Source organism: Syngnathus floridae, chromosome 7 (assembly GCF_059516105.1).
Source record: "Syngnathus floridae isolate MCC-2025c chromosome 7, RoL_Sflo_1.0, whole genome shotgun sequence".
Taxonomy (NCBI): domain Eukaryota; kingdom Metazoa; phylum Chordata; class Actinopteri; order Syngnathiformes; family Syngnathidae; genus Syngnathus; species Syngnathus floridae.
The window spans coordinates 7,799,150-7,814,740 of record NC_142419.1 but is presented as its reverse complement, the minus strand read 5'-3'; the positions used below and the strand labels follow the sequence as shown (position 1 = coordinate 7,814,740).

Sequence of the window (15,591 nt, the reverse complement as noted above, 5' to 3'; positions counted from 1 at the left end):
CGGATTTTTGTTTTTATCCTTGAGCGGGCAAGTAAACATACTAGATGAGATGTGGAAAGGTTTATTGGACATGACAATCAGAAGTCATTCTAAATTGTTATCTCATTTTCAATTAAACAATGCCATGGTTGATGATATAGTTCATCATCATCATCATCGGTTTAAAGTCCGTTTTCCAGGCGCCGCTGGGATGGACTGGGTTCTAGATATGGCTTTCTTCCACCGGGAACGGTCCATGGCCATCTCGTGGTTGATGCCGAGTGCCTTCAAGTCGGCTGACACGGTCGTCTGCCAGGTCTTTTTAGGTCGGCCACTGGGTCTTGTTCCCTCTACGTTGTACGACATAACTTTCTTCACCCAGTCGTTCTCGTCCTTCCTCACTACATGTCCGTACCATCGCAGTCTGCTTCTCCTCACCACATCCACTATGGCCTCCACTCCCATCTGCTTTCTCAGCTCTGCACTGTTTTTTTTCTCCCTCATTGAAACACCACACATCCATCTGATCATCCTCATTTCTACGTGTTATTGATAAACAAAAATATTGACTTTTTAAATGTGTTAAATATCTTATATTTAACAGACCCATACAGACACCCAAATAAAAATGGTGCAAAAGTAGGCGATTTCTCAAAAGTACTTTCTGGAATTATTTGAGAATGTTACTTTTGCCTCTTTTGGGAAACTGAGAGAAGACAATGTAACTTGAACTTATAGCTTGGCAAGTTAAAAAATAATAACAGTACAATTGCATTCTTCTGTCCTTATTCCCTGGTCCTCCCTTTTTTTCATTAACTCACAATAGCAAAATCCCAGCTGCCTCTCTGAAATATGCCATACAAAGCAACAAAAGCAAAGACATTTACAAAATCATCAGTATTCCAAAAATAATAAACATTATTTACAATATTAAACAAAACCACAGTGAGAAAAAAAATGTTCCAGGGTTGGTCACAATAGAAAGAAGGTTTAAATGTGCTTTGTTGTTCATTTGATCACAAGTGTCTGTGATCACAAGTGTCTACATTGTTCTTTTCTCATCAAACATCCACCATCCATCATTTCCGAGTGATTCTTCTGAGCAACCAGCAAGTAGATGGAAGCCTCGCAGTTATTTACTTGGTATATGATGTCCCTTTGCCTCGTCTTAACCAGTCCCGCCACGGGGACTGGGCCTTGTCCTGATTGGCATCTACACCCCAAGGGAAAGTGGTCCTGTGGGACTTGCGGAAAAATGACATTCCTTGTGAGGTGATCTTCTTCTGAGGCTGTTCCGACTGCTGCTGTGACCTCAGCTGCTGGTTGATGACGATCTGGATGTCGTCCTGAGGAAAGGCAAAGACAAATTGTCAATGAAGAGATTACCAGGGGTGAGTTGTGTGTTTTTTATGAAGAAAAAAATGTGTAACTGGTTGAAAGCTTTATTAAAATAAAAAAAAAAAAGAGATGCTGACATTTTATAATGTATTCACCAGTGGTGTCATTTATAAATGTTCAAATGGAAAAAAAACAATGAGCGTTAAAGGGTCACATGACATTTTCCATGCACATAGTCAACCAAACTGGGAAAGTTGTAATATGAATGCTGAACCACTAGAGGGCAATGTGAAAACACACAAGAACACACCAACTATAGTGATGAACACCTATGATCGATCGGTTCATGTGGCTTTCGAGTTTTACATGCGAATGTCATGTGACTGTTAGTGTAGCAGTACTGTATGTGAAATCATAGCACTAATGGCATTGTCATAAATTTGTCTCCAAATGTTTTCACACGCTAAAATGCATTGTGACTAATGGTCAGATTGTGTTACTGTTGTCAGTGTAAACAGCCCCAAAGAGACCTTACCTGCCAGGCCTCCAATTCCTGTGAAAGCTCCAGTTTACGCTGAATAGCGTCTAATAATTGGTTGTTGAGAGACATCATTTCATTTTTACTCCGGACCAACTCGGCCTCCATCAGTGTTTTCCTGCAAAAAAGATGAGCAGGTATGGAAAATCATTCAATGTTGGACTAGAGTCAGGTATCCTTGAAAGTTCAAGTGCAATTTTCAAACAAAATTAAAGTTAAAGTCCCAATGATTGTCACACACACAACTGGATGCAGTGAAATTTGTCTCTGTATTTAACCCATCCCCGAAGGGAGCAGTGGGCAGCAGCGGTGCCGCACCCAGGAATCCTTTAGTGATCTAACCCCCCAATTCCAACCCTTAAATGTTGAGTGCCAAGCAGGGAGGCAATGGGGGTCCCATTTTTATAGTCTTTGGTATGACCCGGCCAGGGTTTGAACCCACAACCTTCCAGTCTCAGGGAGGACACTCTACCACTAGGCCACTGAGCTGGCGAGGGTTAGAATCAGAACTTTTAGATTGTCCAGGTTGTAAATAGATAATTGTGGGCTTTAACATGAGACTTTCTAAGACAGTTTCATGACCGCGATTAATTTTAAAACCTTTAATTCCTTCATTTGAAACATGATTTAAGGGCTCCATGTTGTATCATAATAGTCTAAAATATTGATACGGTATGTTTAGACCTGAATATTATTTAAAGTAAGTATGATGCATTTTATAAGGATTGGAAACTCATTACATATTTTTCAATTTCTTGATAGGGTTGTCCATTTAAAAATCGAGCAATATGCGTCAGTTGGAAACTTGTGAACAGCGGATTAAAGGATTAACTGACATGACTAAGGATAATAAGGCCTTAATTATGGAAATTAGGACTTTTTAAGGCTGTCTAATGATTTCAGTACAAATATAATCGTTGCTTTTAAGACGATTTAGCATGAAGGATGACTGACTTGGCAATGGCTTCATCTCTGTCTCTGATGGCCTGTTGGGCGACTTCAGCCTGCTGCTTGACGCTCTGCAGTTTCTGCCTCATTGCAGCATTCTCCTGCTGCTGCTGCTGCAACTTCTGAGGGGAGGGGGAACAACAATAGTTCAGTGCTTTATCTGATAATTGACCGTAATTTTACTGTAAGAACACTGCGGCATTATAGCATTAATAACTCATTGATAGTGAGACATCCACCTTTTGTGTAAATACTAGAATTGCACTGCATATCTATGACGCAGATACTATAAGATGAAATGAGAGCAGCCAGATGAGACTTCCCATAAAGACCCACTTGGGTCACAACCCTCCCCAGCAGCACTGCGTCATTTGATCCCTTACACCATACGCCGCACTCAAATTCCCACACTGATCACTTCCCCAGGCAACAAAGCATCACAGAGATCCTCGAGCATACGGGAAGAACGTAAAGATTGAACAGCAGCAATGCATTTGTCTCAAACCTCCCCTCAGAAGAGATTCTGATGTTTTGGACTATGCATATTTCATTACAGGGGTAAAATTGTTACTGCTGCATGCTCACTCACATTCAAGGAAAGCTTAGACAAGCATTTAACTTATCACTTGTAATGGTTAGCCAACATTCATATTACATAAGTCCACAATACATTCAGTGACAATAAAGTTGCTGTGATAGGAGTGGAAGAAAAAAAATGCCCTATACTCAGCCACCAAGTTTTTATTTCCATTGTGAAAACACAAACAAATGAACAAAAAAATAGTTAATGTCTCTTTTGGCGACTTGTAATATTTAATACTAACTGCAGCTATTTATAACCAGGCTCTGTGCATTTTTTTCTTCACTTTTATCAACTGAAAGTCTACCTGTCATCTGAAGTGTAGTGGAACCTCTAAGGCCTAGGTGTCAAACTCAAGGCCCGGGGGCCAGATACGGCCCGCCACATCCTTTTATGTGCCCGCGAAGACAAACCAAATTCATGTCAGTGTGGAAATTTGCAAATTGTCTTCACTTTTAAATAATAAAGATATTGCTAGCATTTTTTAACCATCTTTCTTTTCAAAATATTAAAATATTTTTTACTTGTTTCAGATTTGAAAACTAGTTATTCATTGATTTGTTGTGCCTTCTATACTGTATATAATATGAGGCATTCATACATTTATGTATTTGGGTTGACAGTCATAATGGCCCTCCGACGATGCGGCCCGCAACAAAAATGAGTTTGACAGCCCTGCTCTAAGGTGTAAAACATTCCTCTTAAGATTTCTAGTTTATTTCTATTATTGTTTGCTAAACACATATTCCTTTGAGACTTGTCTGTGATTAAGGGCTATATAAATACACTTGACTTGACTAAACACATTTCCACATAGAAAATATTAGATATGGAAGTAATTCAACACATATGGCCTGAAACATTTCTGAAATAGAAAATGTTATGCTTTTCTCACCTGTGCTCCAGAGGCCTGTGTCAGACTTTGGGCCAATGTCTTCAGTTGGTCCAGAGCACCCTTTAGGCTCTGCTCTTGATCTGTAGCCACACATGTCACACTGTTCTGGGCCAGCGGCAGTAGTAACTTACAGATCGACCCCATTTCTTCAGTTAGCTACAAAAAAAAAGGCATTATGGTGACAGTAAATAAATAATAATATAAAATATTATATATATATATATATATAAATAAATAAATAAATAAATAGCACATTGTTCTGGATGGTCAAGGGAACAAGGAACACTCCAACAAAGTGGGTAACAAATAGGATACCAATGACTCATAAATGTAGCTAAATCCTATTTTACTGTGGTAAGAACATTCATAAGTGATTATGATTGAAGGGTTGAATGTGTTGGTGCCCACTGGAATTTTAATAAGCTGAAAAAACATTCTCCTCTAAACATAATGTGTGATCATCTTTAATACTGGCAAGATTTCCATCTTTAATTCACCTGATATTTTGTTCATGTATTACCAACAAAGAAAGTAAATTTCAAAGTCTGAGTGCAATTTTAATTAATTAAATTGCTCCCACACTGCATTCAGATTAGAGTAATATTTGAGGAGATACGATATGATATGCTGATTGTTTAAAAAGTTGTGTCCCTATGAGTTCTGAATGATTTGGTACCTCTTCTTTACTGACTCCTAGGTCAGCCATGTCCAACTCGGAAAGCAGGGATGAATCGCCAAGGCTCCTGGATTCTTGTAGGGATACCCGTTCTTCGAGCTCCTCCACCTGTGCTTGAAGCTCCTGTGAGCGAACTCGCGCCACTTCCAGCTCCTGTAAAGCTTCAGCGAGCTGAGGGGGGCGGGGGGGAGAACAGCACAGGTGAGTCCAAAAAGGCACAACTTGAAAAGTGATCATGATCAGCTTATTTTAATGCTTAATTCTTCTTGTAGAGGAACTGGGCACAAATAATTATTGTATCTAAAAAGCCATGTTTCATATAAATTGAGAGGATGTTTTCATCGTTTCCTGACTGAATTCTACTACTATTCAAATTTTAAAAAAAGATGGATGCGATAAGATTTCTAGAAACAAGGCTATTTGGATCTTTTTTTAAACTTGTGTACAACACTTCCAGTAGGACAGCAATCCCGACACGCCAAAATCCTACTTTTGTGTAATCGTGAAACTTAACAAGCATGTGGAATCTAGACCTGCAGGTGAAAAGTCGCAGTTAGTAGAACAAGTACGTCTTGTAAGATGAGTAAGTATCACCTTTCAAAATACCACAAAAGCCTCCGGCAAGAAGTTTAAATTCGTTTTGTTCATGTAGGTCAAATGCAATGTGCTGGATGTAAATTGAATTAAAATTAACTACATTTATGAAAAAAACACCTGGTATTTCTTCGTTTATAAATACTCTTAGTCAGTCACTATTAAACATGCACATGTGCATGTATGTGTGTGTGCCTACCCGTTGGTTATGCTGTTGGTTGAGTTGGTCGTGCATAGCCAGACGTGAGTTCAAAGAGGCCAAGTTGGCTCTCAGCTGAGCATTCTCCTGACAAACACTCTCCAAACGCTCCTCCAGCTCCTGTTCCCTTTGCGTGAGGCGCAACACCTGGACAGAAATGTTTTGAGATAGAACCACTGAGTTATTTTACCACAAAGAATGTCAATGGGAGTTTTCAAAAACTAACAGTGCTAAGAGAAACTCGAGTAAACCAATATAGCAATTTTTTTTTAGAGATTTGGTCTCATGTTTGCTTACCTGTTCTCGCATGGCGCTGATCACCTCCTCGTCCTGAGGCTTGTTGTGATTTGTGTTTTTTATCAGGTCTTGCTTAAGCACCTGTAACTCACTGGACATCACCCTCTCCACCTCTACTGCCTGCAAACATGGAATTTGTTGTCTTCAGATCTCAAATCTGGGCTTTTGGAAGATTGAGGCCACAATCGCCAAACTATAAACAGCTGAATGGAGCCAGTATGTCTATCTACATGTGAAAAGTGTGCCATGTGCCAGATGGAGCAGAGAACTTCTTGGTCTGGTAAGTGACCATATTCAGCAACTATGCGGCACAGTTCAAATGTTGTACATCGGGAGGGTCAAAGGGGGCAGCTTGAGTGTACGTGTCTGAAGACATGTAAATAGGAAGAGAGGAAGTGTGTAGTAAACTACAGCACATAATGAACAAAAGCAAAAGCAAGCTGCTTGCAGACGCACAATGAGGAACATAAGCCTGATTCCTGGAGATGCCTTAATTACCGGCTGGTCTCATCAACACGGACCTCTCTCACAATAGAGGCAGCGACCCGCTGAGAATAAGCCGAGACACAAGTGGAAGGAGAGCGCTCCATTTGTTACAAACACAAAGAGGTGATATCCCCTCATATGGCCCCCCAGCTCCAGGCCATCCCCGGTCCACAAGAGGGGCTACAGTATAGGGCAGATGAGACGCCAAGCCATGGCCAAATCCCTCGGGGAGTGCTTACAAAGGATGGCTTTCCCTTGGGATGATGGACTGTTAGTTCATTGGAGCCAACAAAAACAGCAAATGAAATATTTCTATCTGTATGTGTTGTATTTTCCTTCCTATGATGCTTGGTTGCAAAGAGATTACTGTACTCTACTGACATTTTTCTCTTTATAGTGTACATGAGAAATCCAAAGCAGAGGATTTGTCTCCAATCGTAACTTATGTAAGTGGAGTCTCAGATATGATGCCAAGATTTTACACAGCCACAGTTTTATGCAATCCAAGTTTGTAGACTTATCACAATGATAAGCTCAATGATGTCAAGCAATACAGTCGACCCTGGTGATAAGGAAGGGGCGGGGCCAGCGAAAATCCGTGCATAATTGATGCCTAAATAATAAATAAATAAATGTAACCCCCTAAAATAACTTTAAAAAGCCACTAAGAAACATTAACTATGAATTTTCTATTCAAAAATGGGACGGAAAGGGGTCATAATGTGTGTGTAGGCAGGACTCGATATCAACGATAAGAAAATGTCCTGCCAAATTGAGTGTTCTAGAAACTGCTGCATTGTATCCTCGTGTAATAATAATGTTAATGATTTATCAGAGGAATATAAAAACAAAAGGCCATTCATTTATAGTTCACTAGCAAAGACAGTTCAAACTGCAAATAAAGCATAATTAACTACAAGATTAGACAGCACCAATTTAGTTTAGTGTGTCAGTATCAGTATCAGTGTACTGTACTGTGGTCTGTTACTTTTGCAAAGTCATCCGATATTCTTCAGTTAAGTAAATGATTCACACCATGAAACAAAAAACCCATGAACTCCCCTTTGGGAATTTAATTGTTTGTCTGAGGGTTATCTATTTTTCTAGATTGCAACGCATTCACTTTGTGAAGCTGAGAACCTGTACCTACAAATTTCTTGGCAAAATCCCGTTAACAATCACTTTTGTGTTTGAGATCATTTAAACAAAAGTCTGCAAAGACGGGTGCATCTGAGAATGAACTCTTTTAGCGCAGGTAAAATAATCCATGGGTAAACTCTCCCTCATATCTTTGTGCATACTTCTCAACACTTGGGCGACTATCTAAACAGTGACACATTGTTTTCAGACAAACATTTCCTCAACGCTACACCAAAGCTTTCCTGTTCACATCTGTTTTGCTGCTCACGCCACATGAACAACACAAATCCACTCAAGCGGTCCACACAGAACAAAAATCCCTTCCTGTAAACAAAATACGTACCAAAAAAAAACTTCAGAAATTGATTGGCAGATTATGTCTCCATCATAACAATATATTTGAGACTGTTATGCGGCTTGAAAACAATTCTGACCTCAAGGAAAGGTTCCGGCATGCCCTTACCAAATTTTCAACTATTTTGGTTTGTCTCGTTAATATTAAATTGTCGAGCTCCACTGTACACACAAAACTACTGCAGTATCTTCACTACTCACCAAATGGCCAGCAGAAGCACCTAAAACCAGACCAGGTAAAGTGATATCATTAGACATTAGTGTTCCTTCTCACACTTTCTCCATCCTATAACTTCTACAACAGAGCTGAAGCCAAAGAAAACAGTTACTCCACTCCCTTTTGTCTCCAACAGCCTAAGTTTTTATCTAAATTGGCGTTTTCCTGCACTTGAAGGGGCTCCTGTCGCCACCACAAGCCCTCAAATGGAAAGACATCACATTCACATTCCAGTTTTGTGTGGACCTTGACACTTGGGAGGGGAGGGTTGTTATTTTGGATTTGTTTATAACTTAGAAGGAACTACATGGCTGCTTTTTTTTTCTCCAGAGCACAAAACTTCTCTTTAAACGCACATGTGATGCACGATATTGCTACATCTAGGGAAATACACTTGAACAATCTTACACTTCCTTCTTAGGACCACAAAGTCCAATCAGCTTCTTATTATATCAGGTGATAAGAAGTCCTTGAGAAATACGTCACTGCTTGGATTATTGTCACAGTAAACACAGCTTCCTTAGCTTAGAACTATTAATGTTTGACTGACCACAAATGACGATGAATCAGCTGTATACTGTCATGAATATTTTTCCATTAGGTCATACAATTGCATGACAAACAAAAATAGCTTAAGACTAACACTGTGTACCAAAACAAGCTACAATATGATAATATATAATCATGTTTTACAAAGTTGTCAGTCTTTCTATTTTCAATTGTTTATTTGGTTTTGACTACAACGTATCATAAATACTCAAAAGTTGCTGTTTTCAGAGGTCATTATTTCATCTTTTTTTGTGTGTGTGGATTTTGCACACTAGGTTTTGAAAAACTACAGAACTTTAAGGATTTTGGGCTAAAGTGAAGCAGGCTACATAATGGCGCCAATGCAAATAAAGTGTAGATTTTTCTTGCGAGTTCGGGTACTTTAGGATATTATCCACAAACACTTTTGTTTAACACAAATTGCTTTACTGTGGCTGAGTGAGTGGCCACAGTGTGTGTCTGGCTGATACCCGAGAGGTATTAAGAACACAGTGTCAATGAGTGAGGTGGACTGGGTCAGTGCTCATCTTATCTGCTTTGGAGCTGTTGTTACATGATCACCTTGAGGGCCTTTCATGATATACACACGTAAGGCAATTATTCTCACACACAGCCTGACCTGTGTGTGCGTGTGTGTGGGGGGGAATGGACTCACAGTTTTGAGCTCCTCCTTCAGTCGCTGTGTGTTGTCACTGTAATCCATCTGAGCTTGTGTCTTGTCCCTCTCAGCCTGGTACAAGGCCTGAGTGAGCTGCTGCACCTGAGCACTCAACTCCCTTGCATCCCTCTCCAGGTAGCCCACCTGACTCTCCCACTCAGACTGGCAGTTTTCAAGCTTCAAGCGTAGCTCATGATTGCTCTGTTCCAGCTCCTAGGTGAGGGGCGAGTGAAGGGGAAATAGGGTGGGGGACACAAATACCACATGGATTCATAATTCTAGATTAGTCAAAGTGATTTTGTACTAGCTGCAGACCCCATTATACTCACTCTAGTCTAATATTTCTACTAGCTTGAAAGTAAATACACAACCATGTCTATTCTGATGCTAACTTTCCACTTCAGCATATGAATGCCAAATATATCTGAAGAGTTCAGAGGGATATTCTTATTGAGGTTGCAATAAAATGTTTCTCATTTTAAATTATATTTGCTCCTCTCGTGTGGCTCAATAGAGCAACCAAGCATTTCTCATAACCACACATACATTATAAACCTATTGTTGGGAAACAAGAAGAGTTTTTGAATCTCTTTAATTTTACTGTATTCAATAACAGTTAGACATCAGTAAAGAAATAGCTGCAGAATCACGCGCACGCGATTCTGACGCTTTTTTTACGCCTAAATACACAGAAAGCCAGGTTATAAGATAACACTGGTATTTCCCACCCACTGCCCTTGTAAAGTAAGCGCGCTCCAAAACCACAAAACTCCACAGACAAAACCCGTCTTTGATTTTGAAAAAGTCTTACCTCCAGCTTATCAACGTAGCTCTCATGTAGTTTGTCCCTCTGCTCTTTGAGTTGACGGTTTTCCAGGAGCAACCCGTTCCCCAACTGGGCAGCCAAAATAACCTCTTCCTCCTTTTGTTTCAAAGCGGCTACAAGCTGACCGGGGTCTTGGTAATCGACTATTTCCTCCCCGCCGTAGTCGATGAAAAAGTCCTCCTCCAGTATTTGCTTGGCCGAGAGCCCCCACTCGTATGGCCGATTCATGACTCCTTATCGCTCACTCCAAAGTAGTGTCCGTGCACGCAGAAACGAGAAAGGTAATAACATAATGCGCCCCATGACACCTGACTGTGCTGTACTTATGCGGTGCAGGGGGGGTGGAGGGGGAGGGGGGGACTGTCATCTGCAGCTTTCTGTATGCGCAGGGCGTCGGCTTGTTGTATCACCTGGCAACGGATAGCGTCCTTTCCAGCTTCATAATACAATAATTAAATCATTAAGATTGACTCGAATATGGGCCATGGAAGGTCAACTGGGCTAGTCTTCGGCTTGCTTGATCTTTATATCAATAACCTTAGAAAATGATGGGGTGGATGATTATATAATGATATAAGTAAGTAAGTCAGTTAGAATAAATGTGTGCCATACTTTGCATACCATCCCAAGTAGTTACAAAGCCTATCACCGCATGATCAAGGCTGACAATTAAGTAGAGGCGAGCGTCTGCTTGTATTGTTAGGCTTGCTGCCTAGGGTCAGAGGTCGGTCCCCAGAGTATTTTTTGCAATGGGAGCAATATCAGGGAAATAAAAGGCAGCGCATCCTGACGCATTGCACAGCTTTGTTGTTTCTGGGACTAAAGCATCATCACATATGGTGGTGAGGTCCAGCAAGGAGCGAGGAAACGCGTACTCACAGTTGAGTGCAGCGTGGCTCCTTTTGCTACTATTGTCTTAACTGCGTCTGATGTGTATTTATTGTGCTTTGGTGGAGAGTATGTATGTTGTATAGTGAGCAGGGCGGTGCAAAATAAATTATGCAGTGTCTTTTGTTTTGGGAATTTATTATTAATCTCTTATACCATATGTGCAAAAGTAGATATACAGATGTAAAAAAGATAAGAGAAAACATTTTTTAAAATAATTACAAACTACAAAAACAACATTAAGAAAATTGTTTTTAATAAAATGAAGAAACAGATAGTACTTTTGCACTGCCTATGTATGTGTTTACAGTAACTGTGTTAAGATGACAATCAATTTTGTATGTATTGTATGTAAAGATTTACAAGGACTCCTCGGTTTACAACATGCAAGAATTCAAAGTTACGACGTATCTGTCGGAACTTTCCTCTTATTCCTGTCAGTTCACTCTCTGGGCAGCAGGTGGCAATGTGTAAGCAGCTTGTTATTAATTTCCTTAAAACCAGGAAGTCAGAAATCAAAACACGTTTCAACGCCTGCTTGCAAGTGACAACAGAATGATTCAGTTCTCAACTTGTATCAAAGCGTGTCAGTAAAAATGGAGAGGAGTGTTGGGAGCATTTCTGCAATTAAATCATTAGGGTAAGTAAAGTGTTTTCTGAGGTGTCACGTATCTCCACATATCGTGCAACGTGTACACAAAGGCGCAACACAAACTTGGTTTAATGTGTTTCATGTTTTATGATATTCTAGTGAATAGCATTTAAACTTCTTATATCCTCTCGTTATTCACTGCTCAGGTACCAGGATGGTTGCTGTTTGTCGAGGTGTACATGTGATGAACTTCCATGCCCACTGTTAAATTGGCTTACGTCCCAGCTGAAGTGTCTGTGCCCGGAGCTTCAAGGTACAATGAAACACAATTTCTACCTACTCTTTGAAGCACAACAGAAAACCACATGAAACGTTGGTGTACTAGGCTTGATTGTTCATCAAAACCCAGGAAGAGATTTCTTTCCTAAAATTGAATTTAACAATATTGTAAGCCATTGTAACATTATGCACAGTGTGATCATCAACCCTGCGCTTAAAGGAAAAGTTGAGTCAAAACTTGCCTTTGCAATAATATTTTCAATGCTGACACACAAGTCTAAACACACATTTTGATCACTATTGCAATTTTTAAGAATACAAATGATCCATCTCCTGAGGCAGCCATTTGGCCACCTGCTGTCGACTGAAAATGATTTTAAAAAGATTGAAGGTGCATAAAATTGTACATAAATGTTTTAAAACGAATTTTATTGGAGGCGTCGGGATGGAAACACAAACTTGTGACCTCGGAGAAGGACTGATTCAGATATCCTCAATCTCTTCAACAAAAATGTATTACCGGACGATAAACCACACTTGAATATCATATGCACCAGCTAAAATTAGGGGAAAATCCTGTTTTGTTCATACATAAACCGCACTGGACTATAAACCGCAGGAGTTTCAATGTTTCATTTTCACATACAAGAGAATATGCACAAATCATAAAAGTCATGAAAAATCCACAGATAAGATGCACTGCGCTATAAGCCGCTGGGTTCAAAGCTTTTGCAAAATGTAGCTGATTATAGTCAGGAAAATATGATACTTTAAAAGTAGATGAATGTGTGGTGCCCAATTTAAAAAAAACAAAGCATCAACATGCGCCATTCAAACATTTAATTCACTAATTATTTCGCATTACCACTAGAGGAAGCCCTTGTGCTACTAGTGGCAAAAATAATGCTATTATTCCAATCTTCTATTGCAATGAGTTACAGTTCAAAGGTTGTATTCATTGAAGTGACGTGAGGCTGCTAATCATTTAGCAAATGTTTTATTTATATGGAAATAGTAAATTATGACTTTGATGTTTACACACATTGCCCACAATCTAGAAGTCATATTACTACAAGTTTAAGATTTTGATTTGTCACCTTTGAAATGTGCTCAGTCAAATTGTTGTTTTTATATTGCAGACCCCGGTGGAAGAGGTAGCGTTTTGCTAGTAAGAGAGCTAAGAAATATTCTGTCCAATTTAAATTCTCCTCTCACTGGACTGAACTCAGAGACTCTGGAGCCTTCTGTCCTCTACAAAATCACTGGTGAGAAACAATAATCAGGGGCTTTTATGTTTAATGTGCTGTTTGAAGTACCCATGAGTTATCCAAAAGCCTTACATGATGTCAGGAACCTCTAAATTGTTGCTTGAAACTCCACAGAGTTCCTTGTGTCAGAATTGCAAGCAGCACACATAATCAAGTATAAAGAGCTGCAGTCTGAGGATACAGCTGCTGGAGAAGAAGCCGCAAAAGAGCAGAGAGTGGAGGAAATGACCGTGGTTTGTCAGGAACGTGAAGACAATGATGCAAACAATAACCAAAGGATGGCCGAGATACAGGCAGAGTGGACATTACTGCTTCACGCGCTTAACATGGATATATCCTCTCAATATCCCGATGTGCTGCAAGAGGTGAGCTGGTTTGCTGAGAGCATGCGTTATGTAATGTATTACACACTGAAACTAAATATAATGAAAATACAATGCAGGTGGAGTCAAGGATTGCTTGTCTTCCCGGTGAAGCCATGACAAAGTCTCTGTTACATGCCAGCCTCACGACAGAGCAATGGGTAGGCTTTTATACATTCTCTAGTTTATGCCACTTGAGTTCAGTAAATATTCTCTGTAATTGCACTTTTATTTAAAAATATACCTAATCTCGTTTCCATAGAAACAGTTGGAAAAATTAAATGGAGTTCTATCCGACGACTATGGCCGTCGACAGCAAATGATGATCAAACGCTTTCAGGTTTCACTTGAGTCATTTGCATGGGGAGAAAAACAAAAGGTAAGAATGTCTCAGCACAACTGTGTGTTGTTACAATTTGTTTGTCCTCACTTGCGAGCAAAAGTTGGAGGGAGGAGTACTAGGTGGTGGCAGCAAACTTAATAGCAGGCGGCTGTTTGACAGATGGTAAACAATTATTTGAAAAAAAGACGAAGTGCTTGCTTAAAGTTCTTATTTGCCGCTCCCAGTTGCAGTTTACACCACTACTTCAAAAGGCATAACATAGTCAAAAGTATTATTTGTAACACAACAAAGCATAATAGCAATTCCTCTTCTGGTTACTGTCTGGTAATCATAAACGTAGTGTGCTGTAAGTGGTATGAATACATTACAAAATAAGACCAATAACAAAGTGCAGTGTTAGCTGCTTTCATGTTATCTTTACAAACAGGATGTAAACTAGTGTTGTTGTTCCTAGTGGTCTCAGTGTTATAGTACAATGGCCTGCTTACCCCACACAATATGCAAGTGTGTTTTTAGTGAGGAGGGCATCCCGTGTTAACACCAGCTCTTTCTTTATTTGTGCAACGAACTTGTGGGTCGTTAGAATCGGCATATGCTGACCAGTATAGCCCCCTTAGCTAGGTAGCAAGAAAATGTCCTGCCCTCCAAATGGCCAATTTGTTGCTTGAAAATGTACCGAAAACCCTCCTCTCATTAAGTATTTTGTTGGACAATTAAAAAAAAAAACACTGAAACAAATATAACATTGAACCATCCGTCCAAAATATTTGTCACCTGTCATTCTTTTAAATTGATCCCACTGTGCATTGTCACCCATGACCCTAGTTAGTTAATGGATGGAGGGATTGTTTGATGAGCCCCTGGAGGGATACCCAAACATCCGATACCAGTGCAAATGATAATAAAGAATCTTTCTATCTGATGACAGTATCTCTCTTTCATTCACAGGAGCGTAGTGAAGCAATCGCCTCAGTCCCTCCCTTTTCATCCATCACAGTTTCATCGAAAGTGTCCCTCCCACTTCTACTGGCTACCAGAGAGGATCAATCCTGCATTGAGCCAATCAAAGCTGGTCCCAGTACAAATGTCTACAAGGTAAAACACTATGAAGTCTGATTTTGTTTCATTGTAAATGAAACTTCATGGTACAGATAAGTCTTCTCTGGTGACTAGACAATGATGGGCGATGTACCAGACAGAGGAGGACGTCCAGCGGAAATGGAGGCACCTATGCCAACCTGGACAGAGCGAAGATCGGGAAATGCTGGTGAACACCGTCAGTGGCCCAAGAATTCAAATAAAAGGAGGAAGGGAAAAAGGGATTAACATGCGCCCCTCTTTAGCGTTACCAACGTTTTTCAGAGGAAAAAAAAAACATTAAAATTAAATCATTATATTGAATTCTAAGTTATAGTACAGATTTTGTACTTTATTTTTTTAAATGAGGTTGTCATTTCCTATTGTGTGCAGGTATATGAGCCGATATGCATTGTAATGTTTTTTTTCGGACGAATTTAAATACAATTGATTTTGTATTCAATTTTCACACATGCAGATATTAAAGATGAGTCAAAAGTTTGACGTT

General features: G+C 39.8%; 2 protein-coding genes across 2 annotated transcripts; one reads left to right on the top strand and one right to left on the bottom strand.

Moving 5' to 3' along the window:
- Positions 1-45: 45 nt before the first annotated feature.
- On the bottom strand, positions 46-10,616 carry LOC148395002 (BICD family-like cargo adapter 1). The gene is made up of 9 exons (XM_088380714.1): positions 10,260-10,616; positions 9,446-9,661; positions 6,045-6,164; positions 5,748-5,894; positions 4,955-5,125; positions 4,279-4,434; positions 2,810-2,925; positions 1,853-1,973; positions 46-1,325 (listed from the first exon to the last, which is right to left on the bottom strand). Exons 1-9 carry the CDS (start codon positions 10,500-10,502, stop codon positions 1,116-1,118), a joined length of 1,500 nt encoding a protein of 499 aa, XP_088236840.1. The 5' UTR covers positions 10,503-10,616; the 3' UTR covers positions 46-1,115.
- A 1,020-nt stretch (positions 10,617-11,636) lies between these two features.
- LOC148395001 (protein FAM98A) lies at positions 11,637-15,584 on the top strand. Its single transcript, XM_088381610.1, has 8 exons — positions 11,637-11,802; positions 11,961-12,067; positions 13,173-13,298; positions 13,416-13,666; positions 13,744-13,824; positions 13,926-14,042; positions 14,955-15,101; positions 15,180-15,584. The coding sequence occupies exons 1-8, from the start codon at positions 11,759-11,761 to the stop codon at positions 15,330-15,332; spliced, it is 1,026 nt and encodes a 341-aa protein (XP_088237736.1). The 5' UTR covers positions 11,637-11,758; the 3' UTR covers positions 15,333-15,584.
- Positions 15,585-15,591: the final 7 nt, after the last annotated feature.